General features: G+C 40.7%; 1 protein-coding gene across 4 annotated transcripts in view; it reads right to left on the reverse strand.

Annotated features, from left to right (window-relative positions):
* The window catches only part of SMARCA2 (SWI/SNF related, matrix associated, actin dependent regulator of chromatin, subfamily a, member 2), a 177,113-nt gene that overhangs the window by 67,778 nt on the left and 87,872 nt on the right, over positions 1-21,463 (reverse strand). For all 4 annotated transcript variants that reach the window (XM_018052035.1, XM_018052036.1, XM_018052037.1 and 1 more), the window contains exons 22-26: positions 21,228-21,274; positions 18,794-18,960; positions 10,620-10,783; positions 4,883-5,110; positions 1,000-1,077 (exon numbers count right to left, since the gene is read on the reverse strand). In XM_018052035.1, coding sequence (XP_017907524.1) covers positions 1,000-1,077; positions 4,883-5,110; positions 10,620-10,783; positions 18,794-18,960; positions 21,228-21,274 — 684 coding nt within the window. The remainder of the gene's footprint in view (positions 1-999; positions 1,078-4,882; positions 5,111-10,619; positions 10,784-18,793; positions 18,961-21,227; positions 21,275-21,463) is intronic.

The raw sequence follows: 21,463 nt of genomic DNA on the forward strand, positions 1-21,463 counted from the left end.
AAATTCAGGTTTTGGCAAGATTACAGATGATTATGTATCCTGGAAAGTCAATGTTGAAACGTCATGGACATTAAATTTTCAAATGTCAAGGTTCTTTGCATCTGTGTTATACCAGTGAAAGGCAACCAATTTAGATCTTTAAGGGAAGGCTATACCTTGATGCAGACCTAGAAGGTTGCTTCCCAGGTGGCACTAGCGGTAAAGAACCTGCCTGCTAATGCAGGAGATAAGAGACATGGGTTTGATCCTGGGGTCAGGCAGATCCCCTGGAGGAGGGCATGGCAACCCACTCCAGTATTCTTGCCTGGAGAATCCATGGACAGAGGAGCCTGGTGGGCTACGGTCCATAGGGTCACAAAGAGTTGGATACGACTGAACCAATTTAGCACGCACACCTTGATGCATACCTAGAAGGTTGCTTAGGGAGGCTCTCTTCAACAGGAAGAAAACGGAGGAGGTCGTTTCAGTTCCTGTCCTCCTACTGTTCCCCTTGCCCGCCTCCAGGGAACATATTTGTTTGGAGCCCTAAGGAGACAGCTAGGGAATAGCTGTGAACTCTGCCTGGAGGAGCAGGGCAGTTCCCTGAAGGATGCCTTCCGGCATTAGAAATGAGCTGGAAGCGGGGGTGTGTCTGTGGTAAGCTGGGGACCACATGGCCTGTCCTGAGGGTTCAACTGCTACTCAGCCCTAGCCAAACACTTCCATCAGAGGTGGACCTGGTATTACGGCCCATGCTCATTTTTCAAGAGAAGCCAGAAATCAGGATTCTTTTTGTGTTGGCAACAGACTTGAAATTTTTAAAAAACACGGCATGGGCCAAACAAAATATGTCTGCAGGCTAAATCCAGCTAGTTTGCAGCCTCTGAGCTGAAGGAAAAGGCTCAGGCTTTACAAATGAAGTTTGGCCAGGGCACACAGGCCCCAGACATCGTGCGTTTAACAGAAGAGGAGCGGGGGAGGGAATGAGCCATTTGTTTCCATGCTTTTCTGTAACATTACCATAAAAAGATCAAATTCCTCCTCTCGTCGAGCAATCATTTGGTTTAAAGTCTCATCGTCGGGCACTTCATCTTCTTCCTGAGATTAAGAACAGAACAGAACAGAACAGAATGAGTTAACAGGTTTTAGGAGAGAGGTTGGACAACTGGGGTGAGGTACCAGTGGCTAAGGTGAATCTCCAGAGGTGATTCCCCAGACCAATGGGACCCCATTTCAAGCCAGAAAGAAAACAGAAGGGTCACTTGCCATAAGTATTTTGCAAGCAATTCAAAACATCTTTCCAGAGCAAAAACTGTTTAGGCAGGAAACTTAGTACACTCTAAGAAATACCAGTTCTTTTGAGGGTGGGAGGGGGGTGTATCTTGATCCCCTTAATTTTATTTTATTTTTTGGCCATACAACACAGGATGCGAGATCTTAGTTCCCTGACCAGGGATCAAACCCATGTTCCCTGCATTTGGAGTATGGAGTTTTAACCACTGGCCCACCAGGGAAGTCCCTTGATTTCCTTACTTTCAAAACAGGCTACTTACTGTCTCCCTGCCTCAATGACCTCACCTGTAAAATGGGCATGACATTTACTCCACAGAGTAGATGTATGATTTAAATAAGGAAATCCCCATGAGAATGGGTCTAGCATTAATTCTTTTAATTCCATCAACCTTATGTGCAATATAAATGCTTATCTTCAAAGCTTTATGAAGAACACGAGTATGTGAAACTTAGTGATAAGACACAAAGCAAGACCACAAAAATCACATGGCTATATGTGTCAAGTACATAGCCTTTAAAATATGTTTAATCAATGTATTTCAGTGGGCACTATTATGCTACTGTTACAGCTATGGTTGTGACAACTCAAAAGGTATCAATAACAAACCCCCCACAAAACTCTTCTTAATGAAAATAATTTAAATGAGGTAGAGAAAGCAATTACCCAAGGCCTCACATTTTCATTTTATAATATGTTAGACCAAGGCACATTACATATCTAAAAATTCCTCAGAAACCAACAGTTCTAAAATTTTTTAGAAATGTTATTCTATAATTTTCACACTTTTCAATCTTTTCTATAAGATTCCAGAAGTTGGGTAGATACTACAAAACTTATAGTCCAAAATGCTTTTTATCATATGCTGAGTGAGCTTGTTAAAAATCAAATGGGGAGTTTCAGAGTATTAGCAGAAGGAAGAAAGGGAAACCCAGAACTTCAAATTTCCAGTTTCCCAAGTCATATTGATACATTCAAAATGAGGCAGCTTGTTCCAGAAAGAGTATGGAGTTTAGCAGCTTAAAGGAGATGCCCCTGTCTATTCCCAAGGTAATGTCTGGTGTACTGTGTCAGAAATGAATGCAAGTCAGTAACGTAAAAACTGATGACTCAAGATAAAATTACTTGTGAAAAACCTATGCTAGTTCGTCTCTTGATGGAAGGCAATTTGTCTAAATACATTATTATATTTCATCTGACAAAGAAATAGACTAGTTGGAGTGGGCTGTGACTGCAAGATACAAAGAATTTGGTTAGTATATCCTCTGGTGAAAAGATCTCCGGCTTTGTCCACCCTATTCCTAGGATCATGTTATCCCCTCATAGCCTATATAGTGTCAGGCTGGACTTCTCCCAAGCCCAAGATGAAAAGATGCTCTTGTAAACTGGCAAGAAGCCTGGCTTTCACAGAGCACAAACTGGCTGGCAAGTGGACCATACATCTGCCTGGGTTCCTTATGTCCTAGTGCTCCATGATCCATCAACCACGGTGATGGCTGCTGCATACTCAGGATCAGAGACCCTGACTGCAGGCGATCAGGGTCCACAAACATCTTCACATCAGGACATGTGCTATCCAGAAAATGGTAACATCTGTCCAACACACAGACAGCCTGGAAGGGGTGTGGAGCCCCAGCAAGTCTGCTCAGTTAGAAGCAACTGGCATCAGATTCCACTGAAGGCTCCACCTGGTGGCCCTCAGGGTGAGCAGACGTCTGGTCCTGTCCAAAATGTCCAAAGGCATTTTGGTCCACGCCAAAAGGTTCTTGAACTTTGGTTCTGTCCACAATATCCATGAGCATATTTGGTCCCTGCCAAGTGGTTCTGGACAAATATCAAAGAACTTTTGGTGTGGATCAAATGTCTTATAGATGAAATGTCTTCACGGATGTTTTGGACAGGACCAATTGTCCTGCAAGGGCCCTGAGGACTAGAAGAGGTAAACATCTCCCTGAGGTCCCAGAAGGTTGCAAAGTTACAGGCAACACTAGATTCCAGCTAATGCAGGTCACGGTTATTTCCACAAGGCCTACATAAAACAAAACAAGCCAAAATGTCATGGAGATGCCTAGCTGAATATCAACTCTGCGTATTATTCTATTTTTTTAATTTCCAAATGTGTAAAAAAAAAAAAAAAACACCTGACAACCTGATTCTAAATCTGTATCAAATATTCAATTTTGAGAATCAAATATGTATCAAACATTCAATTCCTAGAATCAAATATAGCAAATTACTTAAGATCAAAAATTTAAAAATATGAGTGTACATACATATGTATTTTCATTTTAGTGAAATCTAACATAACTAATCAAATATATAAGACTGACAAGTGAAGAGGCATAACAGAAAAGTGTTGTTCAATTTGCAAAAAGATTCATTTCAGGATTCTTTTAAATATCAAGAACTACTTCACATTTCAACTTATTTCAGAAAAAAAAGTAAATGAGATTTTTGAAAGAATCTGGCTTATAATTTATAGAAGATTTTAAAAACATTCTACTTAAGGCAAAATCAAACTACAGTTGACCTTGAACAACTGTGGTTAGTCCATGTATATCTTATGGGGGCCCTTCGGATCCATGATTCCTCTGCATCCCCAGATTCAACCAACTACAGACCCATGTAGTGCTGTATTATTTAGTATGGAAAAACACCTGCATGTAAGTGGACCCACACAGTTCAAACTGTGTTGTTTAAAGGTTAACTGTATATCTAATATACGCAATGAAAATAGTATTCCACATAAATATGTAAGACCAACCCATTTTTCCATTTATAAACATGGGCACACCAAACCAAATCTGTCCATCCCAAGTCAATCTTATGATAAGGACTGATGCTGGTATTTTGTATAGTCTTATAAAGATTACATACTATATCTCTTAACTCTTTCAAACCCATTTGGGAATGAAAATTTAGTAACGAATGACTAAGACTAGCAATCTTAAAAAACACAGCTCTCCAGAGATTCCCCGAGAGAGACAAAATCGATGCATTCTTGGAACAGTGTTGGCAGATAAAAAGAGATTTCTTTTTGTCAGTAATTTTATCAGTCTTTGGTCGGTTCTTAACGGGAGAATTTGGAGTGGAGGTTAAGGTCACTCTTTTTCCAGTAGAAGTATGACTCAAAGAGCTAAAGACAGCTGCAAGGGCTTCTCCTACAAACATATTGAAGTTCTGTGATCCCTGATCAAAAAGCAAGAGAGAAAAAGGGCCCTGAAGGATGAAGAGAGAAAAGGCAAGGAGGAACCCTTCGGTTTTGTCTAGTCTCATCTAGCAGCTTCTTTCAAGAGGCCTTTCTGCAGTTCTGCACCCTCCCTGCAGAGGGCAGCACGCACAGTACAATCGAGCGTGCAGGTAGCATCTCTGGCGGGAAACCAGGGAAGCACCCGCTAGCCAAGCCTTCTGGTCCCTCTAGCAGCTGCTTTTAAGAAACTCGTCTGGATAAGTTTCACAGGCTTTCTGTGAAATTTATAGGGGTAAGATAGCGGCTAATTTATTCATTTTAATTAACACCAGCCCAGGTAATGCTTTAAAGAACAAAGAGGCCTTCTTAACCCTCGCGAGACTCAGGGTCACTGACTTCCTAGACTCGGCTTTCTGCCGTACCTCATTTTCCTCTTCGTGCTCCAGTATGGCCTGCAGGAAGGCCCTCCGCTCATGGCTGGAAGACTTCTGATCAAACATGCCCGCCTGGATCACCTTCTGATCCACATTCAGCTTGTACTTGGCGGCGGCGAGGATCTTCTCCTCCACGCTGTTGACAGTGCAGAGTCTCAGCACGCGGACCTCGTTTTGCTGGCCAATGCGGTGAGCGCGGTCCTGCGCCTGCAGGTCCTGTTGGAGAACCACATGCTTGAGGGCCGATGCGTCTGGGTTAGCGGCCGCGTCGCCCACCCAAGAGGAAACCAGGGAGGCATTACTTAATCCACCTTTACTAATGCAAGATTCTGCTTACATTTGTAAAATATACAAGCTACCTTCCTTCGAAAAATTCAAGGTCATTGCTAGCTGAGGGAACCTGAGTTCAAATTAACCAAGCTAACTGAAATACATCTCAGGTTTTGAAATCCAGGTCTCAAGATAGTTTTGTTGTTGTTTGTTTTTAATGTGTCCCTAGGTTCACCAGATTTGTCCCTAACTAAAAAGATAAAAATAAATTTGATGTCACAAGCATGACTTGGATATTAACTACAACTAACCCTAAGTTGCAGGGTTAAAGTGAAAGTGTTCGTGGCTCAGCCCTGTCTGACTCTTTGCACCCCCATGGACTGTGGCCTGCCAGGCTCCTCTGTCTACGGAATTCTGGCAGGAATACTGGTATGGATTGCCGTTTCCTTCTCCAGGGGATCTTCCCGACCCAGGAATCGAACCCAGGTTTCCCTCATTGCAGGCAGATTCTTTCCCACCTGAGCCACCAGGGAAGCTGGTTGCAGGGTTAAAGGAAGGTGTTAAAGATGATTATCAAGATACTGCTGAATTATACACACATACATTATACATATATACACACATTGTTCATATAATGATTGTCCATGTAGCACATTTTCTGGTATCTAATTCAAATCATCAAAGACTCAACCTTTAGTCTGGAGGAATGAAAGGGAAAGCTGGCAGAGTGGTAAACAAGTCACCATTTGGGGGACAGAAATTTGGCACTGTGTATCTAAAGTGTTCAAATTGATTGTGGTCCTTAACTTAGAAATTCCACTTCTGAAAATGCATCCTAAGGGAATAATCATGCATATCCACAAAGATTTATGATAAGGATGCACCTTTCAGCATTATATATTATTTATAATTTTTTTTAAAGCAGAATTAAGTAAACATTCAACAGTAACAGATTGGTGAAATAAATTACAGTCTTCTACCATATGTGCCAAGATAATACATTAAAATTATACTGCAGAAAACTTAATGACATAAAGCTGTATGTGAAAACTGCAAGTTATATATGAATATGTACATTAGGCTGTATGTGCATATATTTATCTGTACCAAGAAAAGGGAGAAAGGACAAATACTAAGAAGCCAATAATATTTTTTATCTCCAGATAGGTGTTGTTACATTTTCTTCATTTTATTTTCATGTGGTTTGGCAATTCTTTTGTTTATTTTGGTCACTTTTGTTTATTTCGGTCCAGGTAATGGCTTCTGGGCTAATGTGAATTAGCTGTTTCCATGTGTCCTCCATTAAATCCGTGTACATTTTTAGGGCAAAGGTCCGTCCCCTACACCCTGCATCCCTGGCACCTTTGAAAGGCGTTTTGCACAGAGCTGACGCTCCATAGCTGTAAGGCCATCATCTCAACAAGATGCGCTTCCTGGCTACTCATGCAGCACTGAGACGCAACAGGCCGAAGCCTGCCCAGGAGACCTGTCTTTGCTGGGCCTTTACAATTAAATGACTAATTGGGCAAAAGTTTCTTCTCAGAAGATATCTCAATGGGAGAGCTAACCTATGAAGACAGCTGGGACTCGTCCAAATTAGATTATTTTCCAAAGAGGAGAAAGTGAGGTAGATCATTAAAAGCCGAAGGTATAGAGTCGCTAGGGAGGAAACCCTACAATTCCTCTTCAAGCCCTGAGTTCGGTCCTTTCTCTCCACACATCTTGACCGGAATGGCTGAGCAGCAGCCGAGTTGGCAAGTTCTGTGCCATCCACCTCGATTATTTCCCAGAAGGGTTGAATACCGATTCCAGAATGGGCCCAGTGGTAAATATTCCAGGCTCCCTGGGTCAAGAGCAAACATTGAGCAACTGTTCCTACCGAAGGCTGATATTCATTTTTATTTCTTTTTCAATTGCACATTTTATATGTAAAAATGTGAGAATCATTCTTTGCTTATATTGTGGTCCAGACTCAGGTGGTTGGCCAGACTTACCCCTGGGTTATAGTTTGAGCCTGTCCTAGAAGATGCTGATAAAACATAAAATACTAAGGTCCAGCTCGCAGCAGATTATGACAGGTGAGGAAGTGGAGAGCACGGACTACCTACAAACAGGGGAACAAGTTCTTGAACCCTGGGGAGCTTGTTGCCATTAGGTTTTTGTTGTTGTTGGTGGTGGTGTTTTTTGGTATGTTTAACATGATCTGTTTGGAAAATAGCAAAAATGTCTATATCTAGGCTGACGAAGTTTATGCAAGGTAAGCCTGTGGGCTTCTATGCCAAAAAAGGGGGGGAATATCAATATTATTACAAGGAGTTAAGTATTGCAATCATTGAATGGATTATTTACCATTTCTGCAGTCTTAAGAGATCTGGAACCCCATCACACTGATTTAGGTGTGATGATATCTGAAGACAAGAACACAGCCTGAGAAAAGGACCTCCAAAGTAACTATGCTGTTGACCTCTCTGTAATAACAACACCGCTCCTGCTCCACAGGTTAAAGTAAATAAAATAAATCCCTGTGTTTCTCTTAGAAGTTTGGAAATGAGTCCTGGTGACCCCAAGGTTTTAGTGATAATTCCACATTCATATGTTCTATCTTTGACTTTAGCAATGGCCTCTAATTAGCAACTTTAAGGCCAAATCTTCAACCTGTCAACCTATGTCAAATAAACCCCCTTTCACCAATGTGCCTTAATTTTGATTCAATACAATAAAGAATAATTACAGGAAAAAAGTGTTTCTTCAATACATGCTGAAGCCAAGATGGAAAAAGAACTCTACAACTTTTATTTGGAGGGGGAGGTAACATTTATGCAAGTGTATAAGGTTGAAAGAGCCCAAAGCCAGGATTTAAACCCTAACTTAGACAGACATGGGTGTAAATCCTGGCTGTGCTTCCTGGGTTTCTTTACATATAAAATACTCTGAGGATTACTTGAAATGAGGTATGCAAAGTACCTCATAGTATCTGGGTTGTTGTTTAGTAAAAGTTAGTTCTCCTGCTTTTTAAATGAAAAATTAGTGTTCATCTGTATCACTCGAACATCACTGATTTTTGAAAATTAAAAAAATAAAAGTCTGCCCAAACTAATGGCCATGATTAAATGACAGGCATGAAAAAAAAAAATCTAGTCATTCTAGTTAACCAAATCAGGTGAAAGTTAATCTACCTATGGCAGATATATAAATATCTGCAGAAATATATGGCCTAGTGCGAGGAATTTGGAATGAGTTAGACCAGATGAAATGTGGGGGTCTGTGTTTTGTTGCCCAAGTTTCAATTCACATGCATTGTGAACTGTTAGGTATGCATGTAACTTACTTTGATTCTGGGGTTCCATTTTTAGCTACTGTTCATAAACGTGTGTGGGGTGTGTGTGTGTGTGTGTGTGTGTGTGTGTGACAGAGAGATAGAGACAGAAACACATGGATGTCCCAGCATCCTTTCTCATGGTATACTAGCATTTCTGGAAACTAGATTTCCTTGGATTCTTAGCATAAACACTCTGCCAATGAGGGTGAACAGCTGAGATGCCACAGAAGTGTTTATCCTGGAAGATAAAATCTAGTGAACTCTCCATTCACCTATACCCAGGTTACTGTATCTCACTGAAGATTTAGGCAGCAGCGACGAGGGTGATGTAAACAGCCAGGCAGACTAAGCATCCTGGGAGGAGGGGAATCACACATCCTTCCCTAGATACTTAGCCTAGCTCAGTGCCCGTGGCATAACAGCCCTTCAATAAATGTTGTGGAACATTTACCACGGCAAGAGGAAAACTGTGGGTTTCTCCTGGGAATATGAATTCTCCCTGTGATTTGGAAAGAAATATGGGATATAAAAATATACAAGGCATATAAGACTATCTCCCGAAGACTAATACACTATATGCTGGTCGCCTGTCACCCCTTTCAGGGTGAGAAAATTTCGAAAGGAACTCGATTTGCATGTCATCACCAGGAAAGAATGGCAGGGGCACATGCAGTGGTCAAGGCTGGTGGGCACCCACAGGTTTGGAATCACTGCTTTATTCTTGAAGTCAGGGATCCCCGGATGTGTGAGGAAGTCTGTGTCTGAATCTCCCAGAAGCTTGTGTATAGAGACGTCTAGACAAGTGGGAAGGCCCTACAAAATTAAGGGTAGGGTGCAGGGAATGACAAGCAGGCATGGCTGTTCTTAAAAAGCTCCCTCGTAATTCTAATGCATCTGAACTCCACTTCCTGACAAAGACAACTGCTGTAAGCCTTTTCCATCCAATCTTCACAACAACCTAGTGAGATGGTGTGATTCTGCGTATTTTATAGTCCATGAGACCTGTACAGGAAGGAGTCCAGGCTAAGCTGATGTAGAATTCACCTTCCTATGTGAGAGCTGCACTTCTCTTTACTACTGTGAATCCACATTTGTTATGAATCTAATCCTCAAAAATATCACCCTGCATGTGTGCTAAGTCACTTCATTCATTTCCAACTCTTTGCAACTCTATGGACTGTAGCCCACCAGGCTCCTCTGTCTATGGGATTTTCCAGGCAAGAATACTTGAGTAGATGGTCATGCCCTCCTTCAGGGAATTTTCCCGACTCAGGGATCGAACCTGCGTGTCTTACGTCTCCTGCACCGTCAGGCAGGTTCTTTACCACCGGGAAGCCTGAATATTGCTCTACTGAGTTATCTTATAGGCAGGTATACTACCTACCTCACAGACGAAACTGCCACAAGGGACCTATTCTATTTGTTTTTTTAGTAGCTGCTCATAGAATATTTCTATGTGTTTTTAAAAATGGAAGTATAGTTGATTTAAAATGTTTAAGGTGTATAGAATAGAATATTTTTTGACGATGATTTTAAATAAAACACACAGAATAAAAAACTAATATACAAATTGTGTGACCTTGGGGACATTATTTACAGCTTTCTAGGACTCATTTTTACCAGGTGGCTCAGACAGTAAAGAATCCGCCTGCCACTGCAGACCCAGGTTTGATCCCTGGGTCAGGAAGACTCCCTGGAGAAGGGAATAGCTACCCACTCGAGTATTCTTGCATGGAGAATTCCAAAGACAGAGGAGCCTGGTGGGTTACAGTCCATGGGGTTGCAAAGAGTTGGACACAACTGAGCAACTAACACTTTCAAACATACTTTGTTCAGTGGCAATCCCAGGAGATGGGGGATGGAGGGGCTTAAAATGAAGGGGAAACTTGAGTTTTTGTCCTGCAAACTTGAACTCTTCAAAGGCACACCAAAGGCATGTGTAAGACATCTCAATATCTATGTTTCAAGGGATATAAGAAAGTAGACATAAGAATGTGCTGGACTGTTTTCCCTTTGGAGACACGGTCCACTTGTTTAGGAATGTGCTCTGCCCCATAAATGCATATGAGGGAACCACTAGCCTCCCCAGTCTTCTCCAGAAGGGAGGCTAGGGCACCAAGGCAGAGAGATGCACACCTGATGAGGATTCCAGTCGCTGTCAAAGATGACCACAGTATCAGCAGCCTGGAGATTCAAGCCCAGGCCTCCAGCTCTTGTGCTCAGCAAGAAAATGAAATACTGGGACCCAGGTTCATTGAATTTCTTTAGCAAAGCAGCACGATCTTCAGACTTGGTGGTACCTGAGGGGATGAGAAAAATAAATTTGCCAATTAACTCCTGTCTGAAAATGGCACAGAGCTAGACAAAAGGGCCTGCTTCCTTGAGAAATAGACTCAGATTCCTCTTAATATTGGTGAGGAAACCCCTAAGGTTTTTGCACTTTTGAAAGGAAAACTGAACATCTTGCAATTAGAAAAAAGAAAAAGAGAGATAGTAAGAGACTTTTCTGTAATCAAGAAGGAATGCTCTATCTACTCCTCATCGTTCCAAAATATTAAAAAGAGTTTAAATATTCTGATAGGGAATCTGAAACTTACCAATCTTGTAACATTCTCACACTAACCTAAAACTCAGTGAAAACATTTTCTGGATTTATTTTCATGCTTGAAAACACCAAATAACTTAAAAAAATATACACACACATGCCTAAAAGGATTATTATAATGGCTTAAAGCTACTTTGCCAGTCGACTTTAGAGTGGGGCCTTGTTTATGCCCAAGAGAATGGAAACAAAAGGAAATTGATTTCGACTGTATTTTGCCATTTGGATGGCTACTGAGCATGATCTGGTTAGTGAAAACATAAAATGTGAATGGAATATTTTTATACTCCTTAGCAAGACTTGAAACCAAAATAATTTTTTAAAAAAAGGAATCTCTGGGTCAGTTCTCATGCTGATATTCTGAACTGTTCAGTTCAAAGGATATAACTAAAGACAGACAAAGCCGCAGGTAATACACTTGGCAATGGCTCACCCCATGGTGTCTGATGAGGCTCCAAAATAGTGAATAAGCAGAGAGTATGAAACCCCAGAATACAGAGGTCACTTTGGGGCATGAAGAACATATTCTGGGGTTTCATACTCTCTGCTCACTCACTATTTTGGAGTCTCATCAGACACCACGGGGTGAGCCATTGCCAAGTGCATTACCTGCTGATTTGTTCGGATATAGACCGAAATGCAGTACTTGCGGGCAATCTAAAAAATCAATAGAATGATCTCAGCTCGTTTCCAATGCAAACCATTCAACATCACAGTAATCCAAGTCTACACCCCCAACCACTGATGCCACAGAAGCTGAAGTTGACTGGTTCTGTGAAGACCTACCAGACCTTCTAGAACTAATACCAAAAAAAAAAAAAAGTCCTTTTCATCATAGAGGAATGGAATGCAAAAGTAGGAAGTCAAGAGATACTCAGAATAACACCCAACTTTGGCTTTGGAGTACAAAAGCTAACAGAGTTTTAGCAAGAGAACACGCTGGTCATAGCAAACACTCTTTTCCAACAATACAAGAGATGACTCTACACATGAACATAACCAGATGGTCAATACCAATATCAGCTTATGTTCTTTGTAGCTGAAGATGGAGAAGTTCTATACAGTCAGCAAAACTAAGACCTGGCGCTGACTGTGGCTCAGATCAAAAGCGCCTTATTACAAAATTCAGACTTAAATTGAAGAAAATAAGGAAAACCACTAGGCCATCCAGGTATGACCTAAATCAAATCCCTTATGATTATACAGTGGAAGTGACATATAGATTCAAAAGGATTAGATCTGATAGACAGAGTGCCTGAAGAACTATGGATGGATGTTCATAACATTGTACAGGAGGTGGTGACCAAAACCATACCCAAGAAAAACAAATGTAAGAAGGCAAAGTGATTGAGGAAGCTTTACAAATAGCTAAGGAAACAAAAGACATGAAAGGCAAGGAAGAAAGAGAGAGTAGTCGCCCAAATGAATGCAGAGTTCCAGAGAATAGCAAGGAGAGATAAGAAGGCCTTCTTAAGTGAACAATGAAAAGAAATAGAGCAAAACAATAGACTAAGAAAGACTAGAGATCTCTTCAATAAAACTGGAGATTCCAAGGCAACATTTTATGCAAGGATGAGCACAATAAAGGACAGAAGTGGTAAGGAACTTAACAGAAGCAGAAGAGATTAAGAAGAGGTGACAAGAATACACAGAAGAACTATACAAAAAAAAGTCTTAATGACTCGGATAACCACGATGGTGTGGTCACTCACCTAGAGCCAGACATTCTGGAGTGTGAAGTCAAGTGGGCCTTAGGAAGCATTACTACCAGCAAAGCTAGTGGAGGTGATGGAATTCCAGTTGAGGTATTTCAAATGCTAAAAGATGACACTCTCAAAGTGCTGCACTCAACGTGTCAGCAAATTTGGAAGTCAGCAGTGGCCACAGGACTGGAAAAGGTCAGTTTTCATTCCAATCCCAAAGAAAGGCAATGCCGAAGACTATTTAAACTACGATACAACTGCACTTATTTCACATGCTAGCAAGGTTGTGCTCAAAATCCTTCAAGCTAGGCATCAGCAGTGTATGAACCAGGAACTTCCATATGTACCAGTTGGGTTTATAAAAGGCAGAGGAACCAGAGATCAAATTGCCAGCATTCGTTGGATCATGGAGAAAGTAAGGGCGTTTCAGAAAAACATCTACTCCCGCTTCTTTGACTATGCTAAAGCCTTTGTGTGGATCGCAACAAACTATGGAGAATTCTTAAAGAGCTGAAAATACCAGATGTCCTTACCTGTTTCCTGAGAAACTTGTATGTGGGCCAAGAAGCAACAGTTAGAACAAGACATTGAGCTATGGACTGGTTCAGAATTGGAAAAGGAATACAACAAGGCTGTATATTGTCACCTTGCTTATTTAACTTCTATGCAGAGTACATCATGTGAAACGCTGGGCTAGATGAATCACAAGTTGGAATCAAAATTGCTGGTAGAAATATCAATAACCTCAGATATGTGGATGATACTACTCTTATGCCAGAAAGTGAAGAGGAACTAAAAAGCCTCTTGATGAGGGTGAAGAAGGAGAGTGAAAAAGCTGGCTTGAAACTCAATAGTCAAAAAACTTGATCATGGCATCCAGTCCCATCACTTCAAGGCAAAGGGGAAAAAGTAGACACAGTAACAGATTTTATTTTCTTGGGCTCCAAAATCACTGCGGATGGTAACTGCAGCCATAAAAACAAAAGACGCTTGCTCCCTGGAAGGAAAGCTATGACAAAGGTAGACAGAGTCTTAAAAAGCAGAGACATCACTTTGCCAACAAAGGTGCATATAGTCAAAGCTACGTTTTTCCAGTAATCACATACGGATGTGAGAACTGGACCATAATAAAGGCTGAGCACCAAAGAATTGATGCTTTCAAATTGTGGTGTTGGAGAAACCTCTTGAGAGTCCCTGTATAGCAAGGAGATCAAACCAGTCAATCCTAAAAGAAATCAACCCTGAATATTCATTTGAAGGACTAATGCTGAAACTTCAATACTTTGGCCACCTGATGAGCAGAGCCAACTCTTGGAAAAGACCATGATGCTGGGAAAGATCAAGGGCAGGGGAAGAGGGTGACAGAGGATGAGATGGTTGGGTGGCCTCACTGACTTAATGGACATGAATCTGAGCAAACTCCAGGAGACAGTTGAGGACAGAGGAGCCTGGCGGGCTACAGTCCACGGGGTTTCAGAGTTGGACACAACTTAGTTACTGAACAACAACAGCACAAAGGTCCCCAGATTTGCATTCCAAATCTGTCCCTTACTCTCAAAGTGTTTATAATGTATTCACCTGGCCATTTCATGAACTGCATTGAGGAAAAGGAAAAAAAAAATCCCTATGATATTCGATCTGAATATATTTTACCAGGAAAATGCAGCTGCAGAGTTTTGAAAAAGGCTTTAGGCTGTTGGGAAATATGTATGCATATTACTTGATAGTCACTAACTGCCTGCTATACAAATATTATTTCTACATGGTATTCTTTTTTTAAGGATGAAAATATACCAGCAATTTATTTCAGAGGATTAAAACATTTAAGTGACTCCAGCTAATGGAACTGAGTTGCTGTGGAGGTTCAAGTTCCCAAATATGGGGGGATCATCTGTCTTTCACATTAATAAAAATAGTTAAGTACTCTCCTGTGGTGGGGGAGGGGATGTAGTTTCTGAATATAGCAAACGGGGATTGGAAACCAGGGCCTTTGGGTGTCCCCATTCAATGGAGAAATGTTCTTTAGAGCTCATTTTACTTTATAAATCAGATTTCCAGTTGAGCAACCTGGTCAAATCCTTCAATGATGAACTGCAAGAATTTAGATTTGCGGGGAAGGACACAAAATGTGTTTTGTTGAACAATGTTTCAAAAATGTGGTGTCCTTCTTTCTTTTATGTTCAGAACCAGCATTCTGAGATCACAGAGAACTGTGTGCTCACAATGACAATGGAAGGCAAGTTCCATTCTATCATGAAACCTTTTTGCTACATCATCTGTCCAGATATAGTGATTTTTTTTAAAAAAAATTATAGGTTCACATTTCACCCTCTGTCAGAAATAGGAGGAAAAGCCACAGAAACAAGCAAATAAAAATCTTTCCAATATGGGGAGAGAAGACATTCCCAGAGATAACAGTACAGTCAGCTCTTTGTAGTCTTGGTTTGCACATTCAGGGATTCAACCAAGAGTGGATCAAAAGTATTTGGAATTTTTAAAAAAATACCATAAAGTTCCCCAAAGCATAATTTGAATTAGCTGAGCACCAGCAATGATTTACACAGCATTTATATTGTATTAGGTATAATAAGTAATCTAGAGATGATTTAAATTATATGAAAGGACTTCCCTGGTGGTCCAGGGGTTAAGAATCCACCTGCCAATGCAGGAGACACAGGTTTGATCTATGGTCTGGGAAGACTCCCCATGTCTTGGGTTAACTAAGCCCCTGAGCCTCAGCTAGTGAATCTGCACGCTGCAGCTTCTCATCCTGTGTGCCCTAGAGCTTGTGCTCTGCAAAGAGAAGCCCCCACTCACTGCAACTAGAGAAAGCCTATGCAGAGCAACGAAGACCCAGTACAGCAAAGAATAAACAACGTAAGTAAAATTAAAATGGCATAAAAATACATGAAGTATATGGAGGATGTGCACAGGTTATATGTAAACACTGTACCAGTTTATATTAGGGACTTGAGCATCTGTGGATTCTAGTATTTGTGGGGGTCCTGGAACCAATCCCTGACTTGATCCTGAGGAACGAGGGATCAACCGTATACACAGCATGGAACCTGATAAGTTATAAGGCCAGGAAAAGATGTGATTGAGTCACTTCTCATGCAAAGCTATGGCATTTCTTATGACAAGGTTCAGAATTTTTTTTCTGGATTACTACTTCCATTAGTCAAAGGTTCTCCAAGCCAAGATATTTGCTGATCATCAGCAATCTTTGGCATGCTGCTCAAGGAGATTCAAACTACCGTGTCAGGGTTTATTTCCAGCCTAAGAAGTGCTGCTTGTATATGGGCACAGGATTTAAAGTGTATCAAGTCCAAGTTCTTTTAGACTTTGACGTAGAGCATAATCAAGAATACAGTTAATAATAAAGGCAATTGTGTTGAAAATTGCAAATTTTCCAGAAGGAACACACTGTCAGGCTTTTATGATTACTCATTTTAACTTAGTTTCAGCTGCTTTTGGAAAATGTTGTCTTCTGGGACTTAACTTTACTGCTTACTCTCATTCAAAAATTGTTTCCAGTGAAAACAAAGACTATGATGGAATCGTAGTTAAATCTATTCATGCAACCATAATCTTTGCCAGGAAAAAAAATCTACTTATCTGCCATCAAATTTTTTTTCCTGAGGTCAAAAATCTGGGATATAAAATTGAGCAGTGAAAATCCAAAGTCATTTTAACAATTGGGTTAAGGGGATATGGTTGGAGGGTGGTACAGTTGGAAGTGGGTGTACTAATTTATCCATGTGTATGTTGATTGTTTGCCCATGAATTCTCTCTAACTCTGAAACAAATGGCTGTTGGTTCTTTCAGCTAGAAGTCCATGAAGGCTTCTGAATGCCATCTGTAACACTTAATGAACTTGTTTGCTTCTTTCCTCCAACCTACTCTTTGCTAGCAGGATCAGTGAGTGGCTCATTCTCTTCAAATGGTCTGGTCATTTTCAATTAATTAAAAATTGTTGAATAAGTTAAAAATCATTTTTAAAAATATTGTCTCTGGGAAAACAACCTGCATTTTCAGAGATTCTAAACTAATTCTAAACTGATTCTAAATTAATGTGCAGTTAGAGAGATCAAAGTTACAATTTGGTTTCACCATCTGCCTCACGTGTAAACTTCGGCAAGTTAACTTATCTCTCTAAACCTCTGTTTTCTCATTTGTTAAATGGGGATTGTGTTTATACCTTGTTTGCTGAGAAAATTAAATAAATAATGCACAGGAAGTGCTTTGCCTGGTATCCCACATGTACTGATAGTAGGCATTCCATAAACATGAGCTCTTCTGACTATTATGATTGATAAAAATAAGGGCAGCAATCAACAGACAATTAAAGATACTCTCTCAAGCTGGCAGGATACATGAGAAAGAGTCGTTTCAAGGAAGTCACTTCTTGCCAGTTTTCCAGACTCAAATATTCCAAGGCCACAGCCCTCAGGGAGCTGAGATTCCAGTCAAAATGCCACAAAGCAGTAAACAATAGTTCTGCAGGACATCTGTGAGGGACTGTTTATTCAGGAAAACAGAGCTGGTGGCCTCTCACCTGAGCAGCAGTGAAGGCGGGCTTGCCTTTCAAAGGAAGAATGCTGACGGAGGGCTTCCCCTCAAAGAGAGGGAGGAAGGAACAGGTTGAGCCTGAGGACAAGACACAAGGCAGACGTGCCTAAAGACAGACTGTGGCTGATAGAGCTGTGTCATGAATTCAGAATCAACGCTCACTTAAGCATCATCTGTTTTCAGTGACTTCAAGGAGAGGGAACTGTGTTAGTAGCTCAGTCGTGTCCAACTCTTTGCGACCCCATGGACTGTGGCCCACCAGACTCCTCCGTCCATGGAATTCTCCAGGCAAGAGTACTGGAGTGGGTTGCCATTCCCTTCTTTAGGGGATCTTCCCGACCCAGGGATCGAACCTGGTCTGCTGCTTTACAGGCACATTCTTTACCATCTGAACCACCAGGGAAGTAAAGTTCTTTAAAAAATCAAGTTTGTCAGAGGGTATAATTAATTTAAGAGTTAATAATGCCCTAATAGGTATACCATATAGAGAATTTACTTAAAAATTCAAGTAAGAGAAAATACGGCAGGTCCGAGGGTAGTATATATCCAGTTGTATCCAGTTCATAGCAAGAGGGTGAGAAAATGTTGGATTGAAAATAAAACATCTTTTAATGGAACATAAACTTTAAATTTCCCACTTGACAATAACTTGAATGTTACATCAGATAAAAATTGGTACTAGAAACACCATGCAGGAATTCAATGCCATCCTGGCTGTAAACCCGCTCCTATTCACCACTCTTGGAAATGTCACCCCCTGCCATAGTAAGAACATTTTGGTATCCCTAATCTCTGAAATACTAGGGCTGCCATCCAAATTGTACAGCAATTTAGGAAGTATCTCTAAATTCATATTTTCTGACTAATTTTTTAAGGACATGGTGTCACTCTAGAACTCAGGCAAATATTCTGCACAGTTCACAAAATCCAGCAAACAATGAAGCCATGTCTCTTAAGGTAGCATGTATATACTTCTATTTAGAAAATGGGAGAAGTTTTAATGATAGATATAATCTTATGTGGATTATTACACTGTTACTAAAGAAGGGAATCATAACTTTTATCCCTTTAAAATATGCCTTCACAGAAAAACCTAAAGGTTTATCAAAATATTCTATATGGGGGGTGGTACATAGAGAATAGATAAGCCCAAGGCAAGAAGAGTTTTTTAATTTTAGTTTAGTTTAATTGGGGTACTTATAAATGATTTTAAGTCACTTGCATTGGCTTGAATGTAGGAAAAACATCTGCACAAAGATTTCAGCTTATTTTAGGCTGGAGGATATAAAAACGGCTATCTAGAGAAGCTGGACCTCACTCTGCTAATTCTTCAACAATTTTACCCCTGCTTTTGACTGAGGTTGGATCTGAGTTGCCAGTATCCCTGTACTCCGAAGAGCGTGGCTGTGGAGCCTAATTCCTTACACACTCACCATCAAGGCGCAGATAAAGGAAGTTCCGAAAAGCAAAGTAATCCTCCATGATGGTCATGAGGGACGTCATCTGGCAGAAAAGCAGCACGCGGTGGTTAGTCGCTCTCAATTTTGGCAGAATACGATCAAGTAGCTCAAACTTTCCCGAGGCCCGATACAGCTCAGCCCTGAACCCAAAAATGCAAAACAAGAAGACAGTATTACTGCTGTCTTCTTGAAGGATCCAGCAGAGCTTTGCTTTTCATACAGTGCCTTGTGCAGAGTAAACATTCGGTAAATAACTACGGAATGAATGAATGGATGAGTACATAGCCACTCCAAAGCCGTGGAGAGTGTTTCATGGAAAAATAGAACACATTTGTAGAAAACCCACAAAAGTACATTATATACTGTAGGTATGATGACAGAGTCTAGAAAGAAAAGGAAACCTTCTCATATTCTTCATAGTTTCACTCTCTGTCTCAACTCTCTTTTTCTCTCTATCCCTCCCACACATACATACATGTATATTATGTCATTTCCTTAAATCTCTACTTACTTAAATTCATAAAACAACTAACTCAGGGCATTGCAATTCACTGAAATACTTACTGAGCACCTACAGTGTGCTAAGCACACTACTGAGCATGTGCATAAGCAAAATAGAATCTCTGCTTTCCAAATGGGCAGTTAGTGACTTAGGATAAGTACTAAAAAGAAAAACAGATACCTTCTCTGCATAAGAACAGTGTGTGGCAAATGTCAGCCCTGGACTGTGGCCTGTTTTTGTAAATAACGTTTTATTGGAACATGGCCAGGCTTGCTCATTTATATTTGCCTATGGCAGTTTTCAAGCTACAATGACAAAGTTGAGCTGGTGCAACTGAGACTTTTGGGACAGCAAAAGTGAAAATTTGGGGATCTGGCCCTTTGCAGAAAATAATTTGCCAGCTCCTGGTTTAGAGCATCAAGGGTGACCCCAATGAAGAAATAACAGTGTAGCCTAAAACCTGAAATAAAGAGCAAAAGGCAGCCAGGTGAAGAAGGGAGACTTAGGAGTGGAGAGGAAGAGATTCCAGGAAATGGAAAGAGTATGTGCAAAGGCCCCGAGGAGTAAAAGAATCTGGAGAGTCTGAAAAATGGAAAAAAGAAAAATGGTGTGTGTGGCTTATGCATAAGTCGAGGAGTGGAGGGGAGACACTGGGAGATGAGAGCAGAGATGAAGAGGGTGGGGGGCGGGTTTAGACAGATCCTGTAGGGCTCTATTAGTTTTAGTTTTAAGTGAAATGGAAAGCCATTGATGGGTTTTAAACAGGGGGGCCACGAGAGCTGACATCTTTTTAAAAGATCACCATGTACACTGTGAAGAATGGATTGGGGAAGAGATAGACTCCTGGAAATTCACATGAAAAATAGAAATTCACATTAAAAAAATACGATGGCAGAGTGCTGTCAGATAGAGAATGTTAGTGAGCTAAATTAGAGATTTTTTCCTCCCCAAGAAACCACTCTCCTCTTTTATCAACAGCGGTGTGTTACATTATTAAAACTTAGTTGTAGGGGGATGCTGTTGAGAAAACTCACCAGTGTCTATGCATTCTAGCCTATAACAGTGAAATGTAACACTGGCAGTGATTTTATGACACAGAGAACAGATAGATTTTTCAAGTACAGGTCCTCTCAACATCCATCCCCTGCTCTGAGAACTGTCCTCCAAACACCCGCTGAGGCCATGTTTTCAGTACACGGCCTGGCCACCCTGACAGCAGCAGCAGTGAGCCCCGCATCTGGAGAGAAGGAGAGCCTGGTGGCAATGGTTCTGCATGGCTTCCAATTCCTGGTTCTTGGCCCACTGACACAGGGGATCAAAGAATGGCCCCTTTATCTTAATAAGAAAATCTCCCTGGTGCCAAACAAGCAAAACAGAGGCTTTCTATCGATGCAAGGTACTTTTTCGTTGTTGCAGACATGTGTCTCTTCAAGGTCCAGATGAAAAATATTTCTTATACAGACCATGCTCCAGCAAATGATTGTAAAGCTGTACATGTTTATAGCAGATGAGACATCTTCCTCTCATGCACATTAATGTTAAATACTGACTTGAGATCTCATATGTTAAATTCTCTTTGAGCTCAAGCTACACTATTGGTTATAAGTAACAACCCTCTGAAGCTCTGACAACGTTTTTAGAACACTAGGACACTGTTAAGTCTATTAAAGGAGATCTATGTCCTCTGAATAGCCACTTGCTCAAGGCATGTAGTCATTTATGCCAGTAAAGTAAAAGAGAATGCTGATATCGTTCTGGTTAACAACTTCTGCACCCTCTGCTGAAGAGAGGGGTTGCTGTGGAGGCTGGCAGTACTGTATTTGTGTGACAGGAAACACTAGAGAGAAAAGTTTAGGTAACACCAACAAACCATTTTTTGGAAGAGAAAAAAAAATTAGGATTTACCCATTGATGACCCCATTTGAATAGCCCAGGTGTTCAGCAAAGGATTCCTTTAAAAGAGAGAGAAGAAAAAGGATTTTTAAAAACAGATCTGTAATTATTGACATAATAATTATTCTATTACTGAGGTCATCCTATTTCTAGAATGCAATTAAACAAAATAATAAGTAAAAAAAATACTCCTTATGGAAAGAACCAGGAACTCAAAGCCTTTGAATTCAGACTACAGCTTTGCCAGA

This window comes from Capra hircus, chromosome 8 (assembly GCF_001704415.2).
Source record: "Capra hircus breed San Clemente chromosome 8, ASM170441v1, whole genome shotgun sequence".
Classification (NCBI taxonomy): Eukaryota; Metazoa; Chordata; class Mammalia; order Artiodactyla; family Bovidae; genus Capra; species Capra hircus.